General features: G+C 39.1%; 1 protein-coding gene across 1 annotated transcript in view; it reads left to right on the top strand.

Moving 5' to 3' along the window:
- The window catches only part of ERICH6 (glutamate rich 6), a gene marked incomplete at its 5' end in the record, with an annotated part of 113,043 nt that overhangs the window by 39,118 nt on the left and 53,490 nt on the right, over window positions 1–20,435 (top strand). Inside the window, 2 exons of the mRNA XM_084232621.1 lie at window positions 14,566–15,334; window positions 16,256–16,313. Of these exons, the coding sequence (XP_084088747.1) occupies window positions 14,566–15,334; window positions 16,256–16,313 (827 nt within the window). The remainder of the gene's footprint in view (window positions 1–14,565; window positions 15,335–16,255; window positions 16,314–20,435) is intronic.

Raw genomic sequence — 20,435 nt, 5'->3', positions numbered from 1 at the left:
TAGAAGAAAACACAGGCAAAACAATCCATTGTATATATACTCTTCAGAAATATCTTTGAAGACTTGTCTACAGATTCAAGGAAAACAAAGGAAAATACAAACAGCTGGACCTACATCAAATTAAAAAGCTTCTGTACAGCAAAAGAAACAGCAACCCAAATCAAGAGGTACCATACTGAATACTCAATGCAACAAAGCAAATGCCCCAGTCAACAAATGGGAAGAAGAGCTAGGTAGGTATTTCTCCAAATAATGCAAATGGCCAACGGGCATATGAAAAAATGTTCAACATTATTATCAGGAAAATTCAAATCAAAACCACAATGTAATACCACCTCACACCTGTGAGAATGGCCCATATTTAAAAAAAAATAATGAACAGAAACAATAAATGCTGGATAGGATGTGGTGAAAAAGGAACCCTCTTACACTGCTGGTGGGAAAGCAACCTGGTCCAGTCATTATGGAAAGCTGTGTGGAGGTTCCACAAAACACTAAAAATGCATCTACCATATGATCCAGTAGTTCCACTTCTAGGAATCTACCCAAAGTTCACAAAAACTAACTCAAAAGGAAACCTGCACTCCTACGTTTATTGAAGAATTATTTGCAATAGCCAAGATATGTAAACAAACTTAAAGCACCAAAAATAGATGACTGGATCAAAAAGGTGAGGTATATATACACAATAGAATACTACTCAGTGATCAAAAATATAAACTAATGCCATTTGCAGCGACATCGATGCAGCTGGAAGTGAAGTGAGCCAGAAGGAGAAAGGGAAATACAAGATAGTTTCACTTATGTGTGGAATCTAGAAAAACCAAACAAAGGGACATGAAAAAAAGAAAAAGCTTGCAAACTGATTATAGATCAGAGGCATACAGCAGGGGAGGGGGAGGAAGAGGGGTCAAAACAGGGGAGGGAAGAGCACAAGGACTGTGGTGATAGATCATAGGTGGTATGGTGATAGGGGAACCATGGGAACTACACCTGAGGAGAGAAATCAAATACTATCTAAAAATTAACAAAGTTGTTAAGAAAATATATACATTTTTTGAAAATACTACAAAAAAGAGAATCTTATGAAAACCCAGCTTGAATAGTAGAGGCCAGCAGCCCACACTGACGCCTGGTTGAGCTGTGCATTCACCACTGTCATTGATGGAACAGGGCAAAGAAATTAACTCTGCCAGACTTCTGAAACACACTGACAGACCTTACCCTCCCTGTTAAAGTCACATTAGAAAATAACAGGAGATATTTAACCCAATAACAAACTACTCTCAGATGTCCAAATCCTGGTGTGTTATCAGAACTTGAGTCAAAGGATAAAAACATTATGATTCAGAAAATAGAGTCAAGAGAAACCGAGAGTATCTCCCCCACTCACAGATGTTCCTCTACAAATCTCCCACTCATAACACTTATGTAGGGTAAGCTGTCATTTATTAAGTTGCTCATTTGCTAAAAACTCCTGGGATAGTAGGTAGTTAACAAGCAGAGGAGAGTTCAATTCAACAAGGAGTTTACAATTCAGACGCAACTTTCTTCTTAGCCTCTAAAACACTTAGATATTCATTGTCTATGCCTATTAAATCTGCCTCTTCTTTACCTTATCAGTTTGTCAGATCATCGACAAGCTTTGAAAGAAACATGTGCATCAATGTCTTAATGCATTTTAATTGCAGGAGACAATGGGAATCAAAATGTCAATATATAATGCAAGATTTACAATGTGCCAGGAGATTTTTTAAGTTATTGCATATTATTAACTCATTGAACCATCATGAAAAGTCTATAAAATAGGTACAAGGAATATCAATTCTTGAACCATTTCAAAGAAGTGCCTATTAGGCCACTGTATAGGCTTATCAAAATTATTTTTCCCATTTTTAAAGATGTGGATGCATAGAGCCTTTGGGAATCCTAACTAAGTCATACAGCTGGTCAATTTTGGGGCTAGGGTTTAAACCCAAGACAAATTAATATTTTAACTGTGTGGCTCTCCCCTAATATAAACATCATGAGCTACAGGAGAAACCTGTGTACTGCTGACTCCCCTGCTCTACAGCACTTACTCAACAAATGGTTTTGAATGAATGGATTACTGAGTATACTGAATGAATGAAATGATGGTTGGTTGGATGGATGGATGGAAGGATAGATGGGTAGATGGATGGAAAGCCCTGTAGGAATCAGGAAGGGGAGGAATGGCCTTGGAGTTTTTAGTTTTGGCACAGTCAAAGGGCAGCTACTTCTCTGTAACTGCAGGAGCACTCCAGAGACAAGAAACAAGACAGAGTTAGGTTTACAATTAATAGGGATGAAGTCAAAATTTCAGGGAAGCTGGGCTTGATCTCAAAAGAAGTAGTGAAAGTATATGAAGTCAGGGAGGAGATAGCAACAGAATTTAGGGGATTTGGGTAGAGAAGAATATTTGCTGCATTGCCCCTTTTTCCATCAACCTTTCTCCAAGGCGCTCCTTGCTCGTTGCACAGTAATCAGAAGAGAGAACTCCTTATGAAATTATTCAGGGGAAAAATAAAGTTGATGTCACTACTAATTAAGAGGCTTTTAAAACGTGCTTTCAGCAATCACGTTCTGAAAGGATCTTATGAGAGAGGAAAATAAAATGGAGGAGAGGCAGAATGAAATATGCCTGAGGGCTGTGGTGACTTGGTGGTGGATGTGGTGTGGTAACATGCATCCAAGCACGTGTTATTCTCTGCCTCTGCATCGTATACAGTAAAATAAACCAATATTGCCTCAATTATGAAAAAATTTGTTTACATTGGATGCACTAAAACATTATTTTATAGATTTTAAACGTAACATTTCCTAAAGCAAACCTATGCTGTTCTAAAAAATAAAATAAAGTACTCCTTAAGAAAATCAAAATATATGAAAGTCTGTTGTTGCCATTTTGCCCATAATTTTTTTGTTCTATTTCCTTATTCATTTCTTTATGTGTGTTCCATTCTTTAGTTTAGATATGAAAACTTCTTTCAACAGTCCCTGGAGTGGGGGAAGGGTTAAACACCTTCAATTTCTGTTGATCTGAGAAGGCCTTTATTTCCCCCACATATCTAAAGGAAAAACTTGCAGGACAGAGTATTCATGGTTGGAACTTTTTATCCTTAAGTATTCTGATGACATCATTCTATTCTCTCCTTACCATAGTGTTTCTTCAGAGAATACTGACATTAGCCTGTTGGGGTTCCTTTATTGATTATATGCTTCTTCCCCTAGCGAGAGTCAGTGTTATTTTTTTTAATGTAAATTACTAAATTTATTTAAAATTAAATTTAAAATTTGAAAGTCTGAAACCATTGAAAAGATTAAATTAGCAATTATAAGTAATCCCCCAATCGGGCCTCCCCGGTGGCGCAGGTGTTGAGCGCTGGGTTGCGAAGCTGCCCGCAGCCTCTGCAGCCTGGTTCAATCCCTGGCCACCGGGCGAGGGTCCTATATGGTGCGAAGACTTCTCCTGCTGCCTGCTGCTCCCCTCAGCAGTGTACTTCGTCAGTCTGCCTGTTCTGCTCTGCTCTCCGCTCTGCCTCTGGTGAATTCTCTCACCCTCCCGCGCTTCTGACTGTTCTCAGTGCTTGTATAAATAAATAAATAAATCTTTAAAAAAAAAAAAGTAATCCCCCAATCACCAAAATAAAATCACCAAAAAAAAAGAATCACCAGTTCAATTTCATTGTTTTTAAAAGCCCAACAAACTGTTAATACAATGGAAAGTCTATACACCAATTTCATGAATAAACATGGCATAAAAATTAAAAATATTAGAACTTGGAATACACCAAATGCTCTATGTAACAACAAATATAAGTTCACACTAAGAATACTAAAACAATTTAACATAGAAAATGTGTGTATATGTTGTTTGTATAGTAAAACATTAAAAATGCAAAAATAGCATTTAATAAGATCAAATATATAGCAAAAGAGACACTAACCAAAACAAAGAGACACCCTACTAATTGGGAAGTAAAAATAAACCCTCTTGTTTTATATATGTGTGTGTGTGTGTGTGTTATATAGATATATATCTCATATAATTTTTATAGATTATATAATTTTATTGTATATCATATAATTTTATTATATATTATATAATTTTATTATATATTATATATATATTACATCATTCTTCCTTTTTGTACAATGCATGCTTTCTTCTTTCAGGTGTAGTCCCTGCAAAATTCCCATCACCAATTCACCCGTGCACCATCACCATAGTCTCTTGTGTAAGAACACATCCCCTCCCCTGTTTTGATCCCTTTCCCTTCCCCCCACCCCCACAGTGTGTCTTTGATTAATAGTTGCCTGTTAATTTTATTTTTAGTGTATTATAATTATTTCTTTTTCTTAGTCCCTTATTTGGGTTCCCTACATTCCTTCTATAAGTGAGACTATCTGATATTTTTCCTTTTCATGCAGGTTTATTTCACTGAGCATGATCCCTTCCAACTCAATCCATGTTGCTGCAAATGGCATGAGTTCATCCTTTTCGACTGCTGAGCAGTATATATGCCATATCTTCTTGAGCCACTCATTTATTTTTGGGCATTTGGGTTGTTTTCATATCTCACCTATTGTAAATAGTGCTGTAATAAACACAGGGGTGCAGGTATCCTTCTAAATCAATGTTTGTGTGTCCTTGGGGTAGATTCCTATGAGTGGAATTGCTGTATAATATGGAAGCTCCATTTCTTAGTTTGAGGAACCTCCACACAGCTTTCCATGATGGATGGACCAGTTTGTATTTCCACTAGCAGTGTAGGAGAGTTCCTTTTTCTCCACATCCTTGCCAACATTTGTTGTTTCCATATTTTTTAATATGTGCCATTCTCACTGGTGTAAGGTGGTATCTCATTGTGGTTTTGATTTGCATTTCCCTGATTATAAGTGATGATGAGCATTTTTTTTTTCATATGTCTTTTGGCCATTTGCATTTCCTCTTTGGAGAAATGTCTTTTTAGCTCTCCTGACCATTTTCTGACTGGATTGTTAACTTTGTTTTTGTTGAGTTATGTGAGCTCTTTGTAGATTTTTGTGATCATTTCCTTATCAGTAGTATTGTGTGCAAGGTTTTTTTCCCAATTGGTAGAGTGTCTCTTTGTTTTGGTTAGTGTCTCTTTTGCTGTACAGAAGCTCTTTAATTTTATGTAGTCCCAGCTGTTCATCTCTTCCTTCACTTTCTTTGCTTTGGGGGATGTGTCTTTAAAGATGTTACTGAGATGCATGTCATGTAGTGTTTTGCCTATATTTTCTTCTGTATATTTTATGGTTTCAGATCTTATGTCCAAGTCTTTTCTCTATTTTGAGTTTTTGTGCATGATTTAAGGTAGTAGTCTAGCTTCATTTTTTTGCATGTACCAGTCCAGTTTTCCCAACACCATTTATTGAATAAACTGTCATTGTTCCATTGCATGTTCTTTGCACCCTTGTCAAAGATTAGTTTTTCATAAATATGTGGATTTATTTCTGGGTTTTCTATTTTATTCCATTGGTCTATGTGTCTGTTTTTGTTCCAGTACCATACAGTTTTAATTATTATGGCTTCATAGTAATCCTATTTGGATTCCTTGTAAAAATGTCTTTCTTGTGTCTTACTGCCCTGGCTAGGACTTCCAGTATTATTTTAAAAGGCAGTGGTGAGAGTAGACATCCTTGTCTTGTTCCAGATCTTAAGGGAAAAGCTTTGAGATTTTCACCACTGAGAATGATATTGGGTATGGGTTTGTCGTATATGGCCTTTATTATGTTAAGGCATGTTCCTCCTATCCCGAGAAATTTGAAGGCCTTCATAATAAATAAATGTTGAACTTCGTTGAATGCCTTCTCAAGATCTATTGATACAATCATATGATTTTGATTTTTTATTTTTGTTGATGTGTTGGATTACATTAATTGATTTATTGGATGTTGAACCATCCTTGTACCCTGGAATAAATTCCAATTGGTCATGGTGAATTACCTTTTTGATGCATTATTTGATTCTGTTGGCTAGGATTTTATTAAAGATTTTTGCATCAGTGTTCATTAGAGAGATTGACCTATAGTTTTCCTTTTTGTGTTGTCCTTGTTCAGTTTTGGTATTAGTGTAATGTTGGCTTCATAAAAACATATTTGGTATTGCCTCTTCCTTCTCAATTTTTTGAAAGAGTTTGTGTAGTAGGATAGGTACTAGTTCATTTCTCAACATTTGGTAGAATTTATTTGTGAAGCCATCTGGTCCTGGGTTTTTGTTTTGGGGGAGGGTTTTGATTACTGTTTCAATTTCACTGCTTGTAACAGGTCTATTTAGGTGTTTTATTTCTTCTTTATCTAGCTTTGGATGATTATATTATTCTAGAAATCTGTCCATCTCATCTAGATTGTTGAACTTGTTTGCATATAGCTGTTGATAATAATCTCTGATTACTCTTTTGATTTCTTCTGTGTCTGTTGTAACTTCTATTTCATTTCATTTCATTTCTTTCTTTCTTTTTAAAGATTTATTTTATGCATACAAGAGCTGGGGTACAGGCCAGAGGTGTGGGGGGGGGGTGAGAGGATTCACCAGAGACAGAGTGGGGAACAGAGCAGACAGATTGACTAAAATACCCTACTGAGGGGAGCAGCAGGCAAGCCAGGAGAGGTCTACTGTGCCATGTGGGTTGCTCCCTGGCTGGCTGGGGATCGAACTCATGCTGCAGAGGCTGCAAACAGCTTCATAGGTTGTTTCCTAATCCTTTGTGCCACCAGGGAAGCCCTATTTTATTTATTTCAGCTTCGCAACCCAGCGCTCAACCACTGCGGCACCGGGAGGCCCTGTTCCTTCCTTCTTTTTTGTTCCATTTGCTTGTAGGATTGTTTTCCAACCTTTTACTTTCAGTCTACAATTATCTTTTGTAGTTTCCTGTGGAGGACAAAAGGTTGGGTCCTGTTTTTTAATCCAGTCCGCTTCTCTGTGTCTTTTTATTAATGATTTAGTCCATTTACATTAAGAGTTAATATTGATACACTAGCATTTATATTAGCCATTTTGTTTGCCTTTTTGTGATTCTATTCCTTACCTTATTCTGATTTTCCTACTCATTCATTTGCTGGCTTTGGCTTTAGGGTTTCTAGTAATATTTTTTGGAGTGGAGGTTTAGTAGTAACAAATTTCTGGAGATTTTGTTTATCTGAGAAGGTTTCAATTTTTCCTCCATAGACAAAGGAAAGTCTTGTGGAGTAGAGTATTCTTGGTTGGAATTTTTTTATTGACTTGGAGTTTGCTAAATATGTCACTCCATTCTCTTCTTGCCTGTAGTGTATCTTCTAAGAAGTCTGATGTCAGCCTAATTGGTTTTCTTTCATAGGTTATCTGTTTCTTTGCCCTCGTAAGTTTCATTATTTTTTCCTTGTCTTGGACCTTTGGAAACTCTACTATTATGTGTCTTGATATAGTTTTCTTTTCATTGTAGTAATTTGGTGTTCTTCTAGCTTCTTGTATGTCTATTTTCATTTCTGTCTTCATGCTTGGGAAGCTCTCTTCAATTATCTCCTTAAATAGTTTCTCAGTTCCTTTATCTTTCTTCTCACCTTCTGGGATTCCTATGACTCATATTTCCTTTCCTCGTGGTATCAGATATTTCTCGAAGTGTTTCTTCATTCTTTTTTATTTGTATTTCTCTTTCCTTTTCTTTTTTGGTTCCTTTTATGTCTGTATCTTCTAGAGTACTGATTCATTCTTCCATTTCTTCCATTCTATTTTCATGGCTTTTCCCCAAATTCTTGAGTTCTTCTACTAATCTCTGAATATCCTCCAGTTCTTTCATTGTATTCTTCTCTTTCTCAGTTTTCTTTTAATGTTTTCATTATAGATTTTTTGAATTCTTTGTCTGCTAGGTATAGATATCCTTCCATGTCCATGTTATCAGATTCTGGAGGAAGTTGACTTTCTGTGGTGTATTGTTCCCAGAAAGGCCTGCTTGATTGTTAGTAATTCTCTTTCTTCCCATTGTTTGTCTTTGGCTTTGTTTTGTTTGTAGTGCCCTTGTACTGCTTGTGGGCATGACTTCTGATTTCTCTTGCTCGGTGTGTATGTGTCCACTTTAGTGTCTGAGCTGGTGTGGCTGGATACACATCTGGACACTCTTCTATTATGGTAGGTGTTCTGAGCTATGTTTTGCACCAGGAGACCCTGCTTTTCTGGTCTCCAGTGAGTAGGATGAAATCTGATGTCTCAGCCTGTGGTAGTTGAGAGTCTTGTGTAGAGTGTTGCCCCTCCAGACAAATTCTGTGGCCAGGTCCACTGAGAGGTGCTCTGCAGTCTCTGTGGAGTATATTTCTCTGTTGAACTGCTAGGTCCCTCTAGGCCAGTCTCAGAAGAATACCAGGATCAAAAGAGAATAAGAAGAGAAAGGAGAGATGAGAGCAAAGATGATAGGGAGATATAGAAGGAACAAAAGTTAGAGAAGAAGGAATGGGCTAGATAGGGAGATGAGGAAAGAAGAGGAGGAGGGAATGTAGCAGAAAAAGAGGAGAAAGTGGTGATAGTAGTGTTGGAAGGGGGAAAGAAGAAAGAAGAATCAGAAAACAGAAATAAGAGAGAGGAAACAGATAACAGACAACAAACTAGCTAATAAACAAACACATCAACAGATGGGAGAAGAATTGCTTTCAGGGTTCTGCTGTTTCCCAGTAAGTTAGCATCCCACAGGAGAGAAAAAGAAAAACAAAACAAAACAAAATAAAACAAAACAAAACAAACAAAACCAAAACACCAAGCTTGGATAGCACAAAAAGAACCACAGCTGTGGGTGTGAGTGTGGGTGGATCAACACACATTCTGGGCCCGTGAGGTAGCTGGATGAGTGCTGGGGCTCCTCCAGCCTCCCTCACCTGAGGGCTTAGGGAACCAAGAGGCCCCCAATGTAGGAACCAGCCCTGCTAGGATCCCCCTGGTGTCCTTCCTGCGTAAAAAAACTCCCTACCGGTTAAATGTTCATGCCAGTCTTTGGAGGGTGTGGGTGAGGAGGGGAGCCAATTTAAGGGGGCCACTCCCTGCACTTTATGTCTGTGGGGAGGCCCCACTTGCCCACTCTTTGTTGTCAAGGCCCCTCCAATACCTCAGGATTCCTGGCTTCTTGTCTTTCAACTTTCCTCCTTTACTTCTAGGTGTTGTGGGGCTTTGTTGAGGTGGCAAGGGAGCAATGTTCTGATGATTTTCTTTTTTTCCCTTCCCCCATCTTTCCAAGTTCCCTGGGCAGTCTGAGCAAATCACAGGTGTCGCCAAGTCTGTCTAACTCATCCAGGTCCTGCCTGGATCTCACAGTAATTTCTCCCTAGTGGATGTTTTTATGGGAGAATTTGATCCCCTCATCCCTTTGCTGCCATGTTGATGATGTCACTCTAGTGTTTTTTTATTTTGATTGCTATATGTCTTGGTGTTAGTCTCATTTTTTTAGGTATCCTTTTAGATTCATGAATGATATGTATATTTCCTTCTTCAAGTTCAGGGGAGTTCCACCCTATTATTTCTCTAAATAAGTTCTGTGTTCCCTTCTCTCTCCCCCTTCTGGAACACCCATTGTTCTCATATTGCCTTTTCTCATGGAGTCGGATAATTCTCAAAGTGTTTCTTTATTTTTTTCTTCATATCTCTCTTTCTTTATTCACATGGATCTGTATATTGTCACCTTCAAGGTAGGTGATTTGATCTTCCATTCGGTCTATTCTGCTCCCATAACTTCTTCAGGATTTTTTATCTCCTCTATCGATTATTTTACTTCTTGCATTGCTGTTATTTTCTTATTTAGAGTTTTAATTTTAGTCTTCTACTCAGTAATTTTGTTTCTCAGTATACTCATTTGTTTTTCTTATTTAACAGAATTGATAGGGCACCACACCCCCCAAAAAACTTAATAAATATTATTTTCATGTGTCACATGGGTCATTCTACAGTATTGATCACATGTTGGGTCACAAGACAAGTCTCAACAAATTTATGAAGATCAAGATGAAACCAAGCATATTCTCTGATAATAAGGGTATCAAATTAGTAATAAACCACAAAATCAGGAAAAAAACCTCTAATAGATGGAAACTAAACAACACACTACCGAATATAAATTGGGTTAATAGGGAAACCAAAGAAATATCTGTTAAGTCATATATATATATATATATATATATGCACACATACATACATAGATATATGTATATGTATATTCTTATATCTTTTATATATCTTATATATAAGATATTTATATATATATTTATATATATAAACCCTTGAGAAATGTGATAACAAGGGAACAATCTTCCAGAAGTTATGGGATACAGCAAAAGCTTTATGAAAAGGAAAGTATATAGCAATAGAGGCTCATACCAAGAAAAAAGAAAGGAAGTTACAAAAATTAAAGTAGAAATAAATGGAATAGAAATGAAAAAGACAGTCCAAGAGATTGAAGAAACCAAAATCTGGTTCTCTGGGGAAAAAAAGGTAAACATCTAGCTAGGCTTACAAAAAAAAAAAAAAAAAGGGAGAAAATTCAAATAGGATTGGATATGAAAGAGGAGAAATTACAACAGAAGTAGAAATTCAAAGGATAATAAGAGATTATTATGAACATGTATATGCCAATAAATTCATAAACTAGAAGAGATTGATATATTATTAGAATCATACAACTATCCAAGACTAAGTAGGAAATAAATAGAAGACCTGAACAGACCAACCAACAAACAAGAAAATACAACAGTAATCAAAACTGTCCCCAAAAAACAAAACCCTAGGACCAGACAGTGTTATAAGTGAATTCTAACAAATCTTCAAAAAGGAGCTGATAGCTATCCTTCACAAACTTTCAAAAAACTGAGAGAGGGATACTTCCAAACACATTTTATGAAACCAACATTGTACTAATTTCAAAACCAGATAAAGATCATACAAAAAAGAAAAATCAGGCCAATTTCCCTACTGATGTTCCTCAATAAAATCTTAGCAAGCAAAATCCAACAATGTACTAAGTACCAACAACGTACTAAGAACCCTTTAAGTACCAACAATGTGTTAAGTACCAACAATGTATTAAGTTGCCTATGAACTTCTCATACCTCACTCTTGTTGAAACATGTCTTCACCACTTCCATCTCTAACCTACCCTTCTTCATTTCTTTTCAACTATCAGTCTCTTTGTATTCCCTTAGATACCCAGATAACAATTATCTATCTGCATAATATATTTTTTACATCATGACCAATTGGGATTTATACCAGGGACACAAGGGTGATTTAACATCTGAAAATCAATCAGTATAATTCACCATGTCACTAAAAATAAAGATAGAAATCATATGATATAGAATAGATCCTGAGAAGGCATTCGATAAGATTCAACATCCATTTATGATGAAAACCCTCAAAAAACTGAGGATAAATGGTAAATATCTCAATATAATAAAAGTCACATGACAAGCCCACAGTTCACATCATCCTCAGTGGTGAAAAACTAAAAGGTTTTCCACTAAGATCCAGCGCAAGACAAGATTTCCACTTCACCACTACTATTCAACATAGTATTGTTAGTCTTGGCTAGTATTGTTAGTATTGTTAGTCTTGTTAGTATTGTTAGTATTGTTAGTCTTGGCTACTATCAACATAGTATTAGTCTTGCAATTAAGCAAGAAAAGCATATAAAAGGAATCTACATGGGGAAAGAAGTAATGCACTTATTACTTGCAGATGACATGTAGAGGATCTTAAAGAATCCATTGGAAAACTAATTGAAACAACAAATCAGTTCAGCAAAATGACCTGGTTCAAATCAACACGCAAAAATCAGTCACCTTCCTATATACAAACAATGAGGTAGAAAATAAAGAAATTAAGAAAATTATGATCATCACAACTACACCAAAAAAGAAAAAAGGAAACACCTAGGAGTAAACTTAACAAAGGAGGCAAAGGACCTACACAAATAAAATTATGAAATTTTGCTGAAGAAAACACAGGGAAATAGAAAGACATCCCCTGTTCATACCAGAAGAATCAACATTGTTAAAACAGCCATTCTACTGAAAGCAATATACAGATTCAAAACAATACCTATCAAAATTTCAATGGCATTCTTCAAAGAAATAGAACAAACAATACTGAAATTCTCATGGAACCAAAAAAAAAATAAAAATCCTGAATAGCAAAGTGATCCTGACAAAAGAGAGGAAGAATGGCAGCATCACACTTCTAGACTTCAAACCATACTATAAAACTATAACAATCAAAAAAGTATGGTACTAGAACAAAAACCAGGTGCACAGATCAATGGACTAGAACTGAGATCCCAGAAACAAACCCACACATATGGACAATTATACTATGAAAAAGAAGCCAAGAATATACATGGGAACAAGGAAGGCCTCTCCAATAACTGCTGTTAGAAAAATGGACAGCCACATGCATAAGAATGAAAATAGACCACTATCTCACACCACACAAAAAATAAACTCAAAATGAATAAGACTTGGATATAATACCTGAAACCCTAAAATACAGAGAAGAAAATACAGGCAAAATACAGTTGACATAAGCTTCAGAGATGTGTTTGTGGATTTTTCTCCAAAAACAAAGATAACAAGAGAATATCAATAACTGGAACTACATCAAACTGAAAAGCTTCTGCACAATGAAAGAAACCATCACTAAACCAAAAAGACATACTACTGAATGTGAGAAAATATTTGCACACCATTCATCTGACAAAGGGTTGATATTCAAGGTCTACAAAGAAGTCATATAACTTAACAAAAAGAAAACAAATAACCCCTACCCCCCCCCATACACATATGGGCAAAAGAGCTAAATTGGCACTTCCCTAGAGAAGACATACAGATGGCCAATAGGCACATTAAAAACATTTAACTTCATTATTGTCAGAGAAATGAAAATCAAAACCACAATGAAAGAACCACCTCACACCTGTATGAATGGCCCATATGGAAAAGACCAGAAACAACAAGTGCTGGTTAAGGATGTGGAGAAAAAGAAACCCTCTTACACTGTTGGTGGCAATGCACTGGTCCAATCCCCTATGGAAAACAATTCGGAAGTTTCTCAAAAGATTACAAATGGATCAGCCATATGACCCAGCAATTCCACTCCTAGGTATCTACCAGAATAGTGCAAAAAATCTAATTTGAAGGGAACAAGCACTCCCATGTTCATATAGACTCAAACAAAGGTCAGCTAAATTAAGAACTAACACAAAAAAGCTGACTACAGAACTGAGGCTACCAGAGGGGCAATGTGGATGGAAAGGGCAAGAGCAAGGTGGGAGAGGAGCACAGTGACCCATGGTTATGAACTCTGAGTGTCTCTGTGGCGGGTGCAAGGCAGTAATAACACCTAACGCAGGAGATCCTACACAGATAACTGTGTAGAGCAGTGCTAGACCAAAAAAAAAAAAAAAAGTAATTAAAAAAATAAAGAAAATAAAAATGTGATCTATATTTATAATAAAAATTTAAATAATTAAATGTTGTCTCCAAATAGTTTCAGTGAGTCACCAGAAGTGGGGGAAAGGGAAACACTAGATGGTCCAACACTTTTTGTCTCTGAAATGGTAAAAATACAAGAGTGATTCCATTATGAGGATAAAAAGACATTGCTTCTTGTTGATTGATTCCAAAGAAAGGAGATTTACCAAGACTTTCAAAAAAGGTTTTAAAAACATTCTAAATGAGGTGTACTTTTAAAAAATTAATTCACCATGCAATTGAGAAAATATTGTACTAGTCACAGAACCCAGGGAACTCAGAATAAGCACAAGCACTTTCTCCCAGGCCCATGTTCCATCTACATCAGGATTCCCATTCTCTTCTCGGAGAATTCTCAAAAACAAACCTGCCTCCTCTGAACAGTTCACTTTCACCATGTTGAAACATGTGGTCAGTTGACTTACTCAAAAATGGGTTGGATTATTGATTTTTAAAAATGTTTTCATGTGTACTTCTACCAGACTGAACGTTTGTGTTCCCTTAAAAATCGTATGTTGAAATCTACCCTCCAATGTGATGATATTTGGACTTTTGAAAGGTGCTTAGCTCATGAGCGCAGAACCTCACCAATGGGATTTGTGTCCTAATCAAAAAGGTCCCAGCGAGCATCCTTGTTCCTTGTGCCCTGTGGGAACAGAGTGAAAAGGCCTATGAGCCAGGAATCAGGCTCTCAGTCTTGGGATATTCTAAAAGGAAGTTGAACTCTGCAGTGAAATTGTGTGTTCCAATCTGAGTATTAGGAAAAGGAATGTCCATTACACCTATTTAGGTGTACACAAACATTTTATAGTAATTTTAGCAAGGACGAGCTGAAAATAAGGCCCCAAACAGGCACAGGTGGTGTCTAAGCGATCAGATGCCTCAGGCCTTTTCCAAGCCAGAAAGGATGGATGGAACAAGCCATGAGCAAAATCTGGACTAAAATCACTAACAAGATCAATAATGATAATTGAGGCCATAGTTCTAAAAAATTAAACCAGCAAAGTATGACTAAAGGGTAGATTCCCATTTTGGTCAACAAAGTTTTATTGTGAGGTTGCCACCGGCATCTGTCTACCAAAAACACAAAAACACAAACTTCAGCATCGGAAACAGCAAGCGACCCGCGGGAGTCCGGAGCCGGCGGCCCCGCGCCCTCCCCCTCAGGAAGCCCCGCCGGGGAGGGGCGGCCCGTCCCGCGCGGGCTGCGGGGGCGCGGGATCCTCCGAGGCCCAAGACCGCCGGCGCGCGGGGCCCGCGGAGGAGCCGCCCGCGGCCTCCCCCGCCCGCGGCCACCCGCAGCCGTTGCCGCGCAGCCGCAGTCCCGCCACCGCCGACATGCACTCGGGGCGCGGCTTCGCGAAGCGGGAGGACCCCGACCGGGACGAGGACGCGGAGGAGGAGCAGGAGGAGGAGCAGGAGCGGGAGGAGGAGGAGCCGGAGCGGGAGGAGGAGGAGCGGGAGGAGGAGGAGCCGGAGCGGGAGGAGGAGCAGCCGCGGCGGGAGGCGGCGGCCGGGCGGGCGCGGGGGCCGGCGGAGGCCGAGGCGGAGAAGGGGCGCGCGGGGCGGCGGAGAGGGAAGGCGAGGAGGGGCCCCGGCAGGCCCAGGGACGACGCCTTCTGGAAGGTTCTGGACTTGGGCGACGACGATGACGACGCCGCGAAGGCCGCCCGCCCCCGCCTCGCCAGCGTGGTCAGCCCCAGCCTGAGCCCGACGCCGCCGCTCAGCAGCACGCCCAGCCTCAGCCTGTCGTGGAGCCCGCCGTCCAGCCCCGCCAGCGCCGGCTCGGCCTGGAGCTTCTCCACGCAGAGAAGTACCGCCCGCGCCCGCCCCGCGCCCGCCCCGCGCCCGCCCCGCGCCCGCCCCGCGCCCGCCCCGCGCCCGCCCCGCGCCCGCCCCGCGCCCGCCCCGCGCCCGCCCCGCGCCCGCCCCGCGCCCGCCCCGCGCCCGCCCCGCGCCCGCCCCGCGCCCGCCCCCCTTCCCCCTCCCCCGGCCCGGCCCGGGCCCCGGCGCTGCCGCGTCTGCCCGCCACAGGCCGCCCCCCGCCCCCCGCCCGGTGCTCCTGGCCCAGGCCTGGCCGGCCCGCCCGGGCTGTTGCGGAGGCCGCGACTGCAGCTTGGGCGGTGCCGTCTGAAGCACTCTTCCTCTAGGACATTCCTGCGGGCGTTGGCGGGCGGTCGCGGTCTGTCCCGCGCGCCTCCCGCGCTCCCTTCCGCGCTCTCGCTCTGTCTGTCCCGCGCTCTCGCTCTGTCTGTCCCGCGCTCTCGCTCTGTCTGTCCCGCGCTCCCGCTCTGTCTCGCTCTCTCACTCTGTCCCGCGCTCTCGCTCTGTTTGTCCGGCTCTCATGCCTGCAGGCACGTTCCACTCTCCTGGAGTGGTGCCTTCAGGGTGCGTTGCTACTAAAACCATCCTGCAAAAAACAACTCATTTTGTATTTAGCTTCTGTACTGAAACCACTCACCTTCCTTAAAACAAAGGATAGAGCAGTTGTTTAGAGTAGGAATCTGAACCTCCCAATTATGACATTAAGATCACTCTTTCTTGGGGTGGTGTGTGTCTTGGGGGTGGGGGAAAGCCTCTACCCCTGCCCATGCCATTTAGCCCCTAGACCCTTTCTTGACAATCAAAAAATGTCTTCCAACCTTCCCAGATATCTCCCGGGACACAAATTTGACCTTTTGAGAACTGCTGGCTTAGAGCGAGTGGCCAAGGTTTTTAATGTTTCATTCTACAGGTTTTCCTAAAATATTTCAGAGATTTAGGAAAGATGAGAGTGAAATATATTCAGATAGGTAAGAAAACGTTTTCTGTTTTTATATTACTTTTTTGAAGCTGATATTTTGCCTTTTGGATAACCATATTGGGAGGGTAGAATAAAATCATCCAGGGTATTTACAACAAATTTATTGAAAAGGTTTTGTTGCTGGTTTTTTTTTTTTTTTTTCCCTTTCAATCTACGTGTTAGATACTTTGGAGGAGCTAGAGACAAAGTCCTTTCCATCTCCAGTTTATTACTTACCAGTAGAGATTGTTCACCTATAGATATAACAAAAGAGTAACTATATATCCAGTATTTTTGCTTTTGTCATTGTGACTTGCTTTACTGAACATAATTCCCTTGAACTTCCCTGCATTATGCTATAAATGGCTGACTAGTATTCCATAGTGTGATTGATTTACCATAGTTTCTTGATCCATTTGTCTATTGATTCACATTTAGGCTGCATGCACGTCCTAGCTATTATAAAGAGTGCAGCAATAAACATTTTTGAGTGTATTCTTTTTTTGCCTTGCTGGTTTTATACTCTTTGGATAGATGCCCAAGACTGGAATTGCTAGGCCATATGGTATTTGCAATTTCAGGTTTTTTTAATTATGAAAATATTTTAATGTATAGCAAAGTCAGAAAAATTTTACTATCAACATGCACATACCCACTATTTAGATTCTAATACTAACATTGTCTGAACTTGATTGCTCTCACATCCATCCATGTATCCAGTCTTCTTTCCACATATAATTTTTTTCTTTTCTCTTTTTTTACATTGTTGTTGGGTTTTGTGTATCTGATTTCTCCCCTCAGTTGTAATCCCCATTAATCTCCCATCACCACCTCAACAGTGAACCGACACTGTAGTCTCCTGTGCTCTTTCCTCCCCTATTTTCACCATCTTCTTCCCCCCTCCCATGCTGCATATCTCAGATCTGTAATTTGCCTTCTAGTTTTGTCTCCCCCCCCAACCCTTTGTTCAGTTCCCCTATATTCCTGCTATAAGTGATACCATCTGACATTTTTCTTTCTGGCTTATTTCACTGAGCATAGTCCCTTCCACCACCATGTTGCTGCGAATGGCATGATTTTATCTTTTTTGATTGCTCTGTAGTATTCCATTGTGTATATGTACCACATTTTTTTGACCTAATCATCTGTTTTTAGGTATTTAGGTTGTTTCCATAGCTTATCTATTATAAATAGTGTTGCAATAAGCATTGGCATCCAGGGTTCCTTTAGAATTAATGTTTTTGTGCCCTTTGGGTAGATTCCTGGGAGTGGAATTTTTGGGTCATGTGTTAGCTCCATTTTTAGTAATTTGATATATTCCAAAAGCTTTCCATAGTGGTTGCACCAGTTTGCATTCCCACCAGCAGTATAAGAGGGTTCCTTTTTCTCCACATCCTCGTGAGCATTTGTTGTTTTGAGTTTTTTTAATATGGACCATTCTCACTGGTGTGAGGTGGTATCTCATTGTGGTTTTGATTTGTATTTCCCTGATTACAAGTGATGTTGAGCATTTTTTTCATACACCTGTTGGTCATTTGCATTTACTCTTTGGAGAAGTGTCTTTTTAGCAGTTCTGCCCATTTTTTGACTGGATTGTTTGCTTTGTTTTTACAGTCATGTGAGCTCTTTGAAATCAGTCCCTTACCGGTTGTATATAGTGCAAATTTTTCTCCCAGTCAGTAGGTGTGTCTTTATTGTGGTTATTGTCTCTTTCTGTACATAAATGTGTGTGTTGTTGTATTTTTTTATGTAGTTCAAGCTATTAAATGTTTCCTTCATTTTCTTTGTTTCTGGAGATGAGTCCTTAAAGGTGTTTTGGAGGTATATGTCATGGAGTGTTTTGCCTATGTTTCTTTCTATACATCTATGGTTTTAGGTCTTATATTCAAGTCTTATCCATTTTGAGTTGGTTTTTGTGTGTGGTGTGAGATGGTGGTCTAGTTTCACTCTTGCATGTAGCAGTCCAGTTTCCCCAGCACCATTTTTGAAGAGATGATCCTTGTTCTATTGCATATTCTTTGCTCCTTTGTCATAGATTAGTTGACTATATATACACACACATATATTTATATACATACATATGTAACTTTATTTCTAGGTTTTCAGTTAGGTTCTGTTGGTCCGTATGTCTGTTTTGTTCCAGTGGCATAGTGTTTTAATTATTATGATTTTGTAGTATAGTTTGAAGTCTGGGAGTATAATACCGCCATTCTCCCTCTTTTCAGTCAGAAAATCCTTGACTATTCAAGGTTTTTGGTGATTCCATATGAATTTCAGCAATATATTCTATTTCTTTGAAGAATGCCATTGAGATTTTTATTGTAATTGTGTTGAATCTGTAAATTGCTTTTGGTAGGATGGTCATTAGTGTTAATTCTTCTAACCCATGAACAGGGAATGGCTTTCCATTTCTTTGTGTCTTCTATTTCTTTTAACAGTGTTTCATAGTTTTCACTGTATAGGTCTTTCACTTCCTTTGTTAGGCTTATTCCCAGGTATTTCATTTTCTTTTGGGGGGGTACAGTTGTAAATGGGATTGTTTTTTTAATTTCTTCCTCTGCAGACTAATTGTTTGCATATAGGAAGGGGCTGATTTTTGTGTATTGATTTTTGTACTTTGCTAAACTGGTTTATTGTTTTAATTAGTTTTTCTATTGAGCTTTTAGAATGCCCTCTATATATTATCATATCATTACAAATAGAGATAGTTTTACTTCTTTCCCTATTTGGATTCCTTATAAGTCTTTCTCTTGCCTTAGTGCTCTAGCTAGGACTTCCAGTATTATATTGAAAAGCGTTGGTGACATCCTTGTGTTGTTTCAGATCTTAAAAGGAAGGCTTTCAGTTTTTCACCATTAAGAATGATATTGGCTGTGGGTTTGTCATACATGGCTCTTATTATATTCAAGGTCATTATTATCCCAAGAGTTTCAAGGACCTTCACATAAATTTATGTTGAACTTTGTAAAATGCTTTCTCAGCATCTATTGATATGATTATATTTTTTTATTTTTCTTTTTGTTGATGTGTTGAGTTACGTCAATTGATTTTCAGATGTTGATCCATCCTTGTGCCCCTGGAATAAATCCCACTTGGTTATGGTGTATTACCTTTTTGTTGTATTTTTGGATTCTGTTTGCTAGGATTTTATTGAGGATTTTTGCATCACTGTTCATTAGGGACATTGGCCTTCAGGTTTGTGTGTGTGTGTGTGTGTTTATTTTGTTGATTAGTGTAATGCTGACTTCATAAAATATATTTGGTAGTATTCCTTCTTTCTCAATTCTTTGAAAGAGTTTTTGAAAGATAGGCACCAGTTCATCTTTGAACAGTTGGTGGAACTCATTTGTGAAACCACCTGATCCTAGGCTTTTGTTTTTGGGAAGGGTTTTCATTACTGTTTCAATTTTGCTGCTTGTAATTGGTTTGTTTAGGTTTCTATTTCTTCTTTATCCAGTTTGGATGACTGTTTCATTCTAAGAATTTGTCCATCTCTTTTATATTGTTGAACTTGTTTGCATATAAATGTTCATAGTGATCTCTGATTATTGTTTGGATTTCCACTTGGTCTGTAGTAATTTCTTTTTTTTTTTTACTTTGGCAGTTCTTTTCTTTTCTTTTCTTTTTTTTAATAAATTTTATTGTTATATTCCCCATACAATTGCAGCCCCCCCATTCTGACCCCAGTCCCTCCCCTCCCGCCCCCGCCCCCCTAAAAGTGTCTCTGGTTCATAGTTTTTTGTTGATTTTGATTTTCACTTTCTTATAGTTATTCATTTTCCTGGTCCCTTATTTAAGTTTTCTAGATTCCTGCTATGAGTGAGACCATCCGGTATTTTTCTTTTTCTTTTTGGCTTATTTCGCTGAGCATGATCCCTTCCAGCGCCATCCATGTTGCTGCAAATTGCATGTGTTTATCTTTTTTGAATGCTGAGTAATATTCCATGGTATATATGTACCACATCTTCTTGATCCAGTCATCTATTTTTGGGCATTTGGGTTGTTTCCAAAGCTTAGCTATTGTAGACAGTGCTGCTATAAACATAGGGGTGCAGGTGTTCTTTGGAATTGATGTTTCTGTGTCCTTTGGGTAAATACCTAGGAGTGGAATTACTGGATCATATGGAAGCTC

This window comes from Talpa europaea (assembly GCF_964194135.1).
Source record: "Talpa europaea genome assembly, chromosome: 4".
In the NCBI taxonomy this organism is placed as follows: domain Eukaryota; kingdom Metazoa; phylum Chordata; class Mammalia; order Eulipotyphla; family Talpidae; genus Talpa; species Talpa europaea.
Note: the sequence above shows the minus strand (reverse complement) of the source record. Positions and strands in the feature narration are given on the sequence as shown.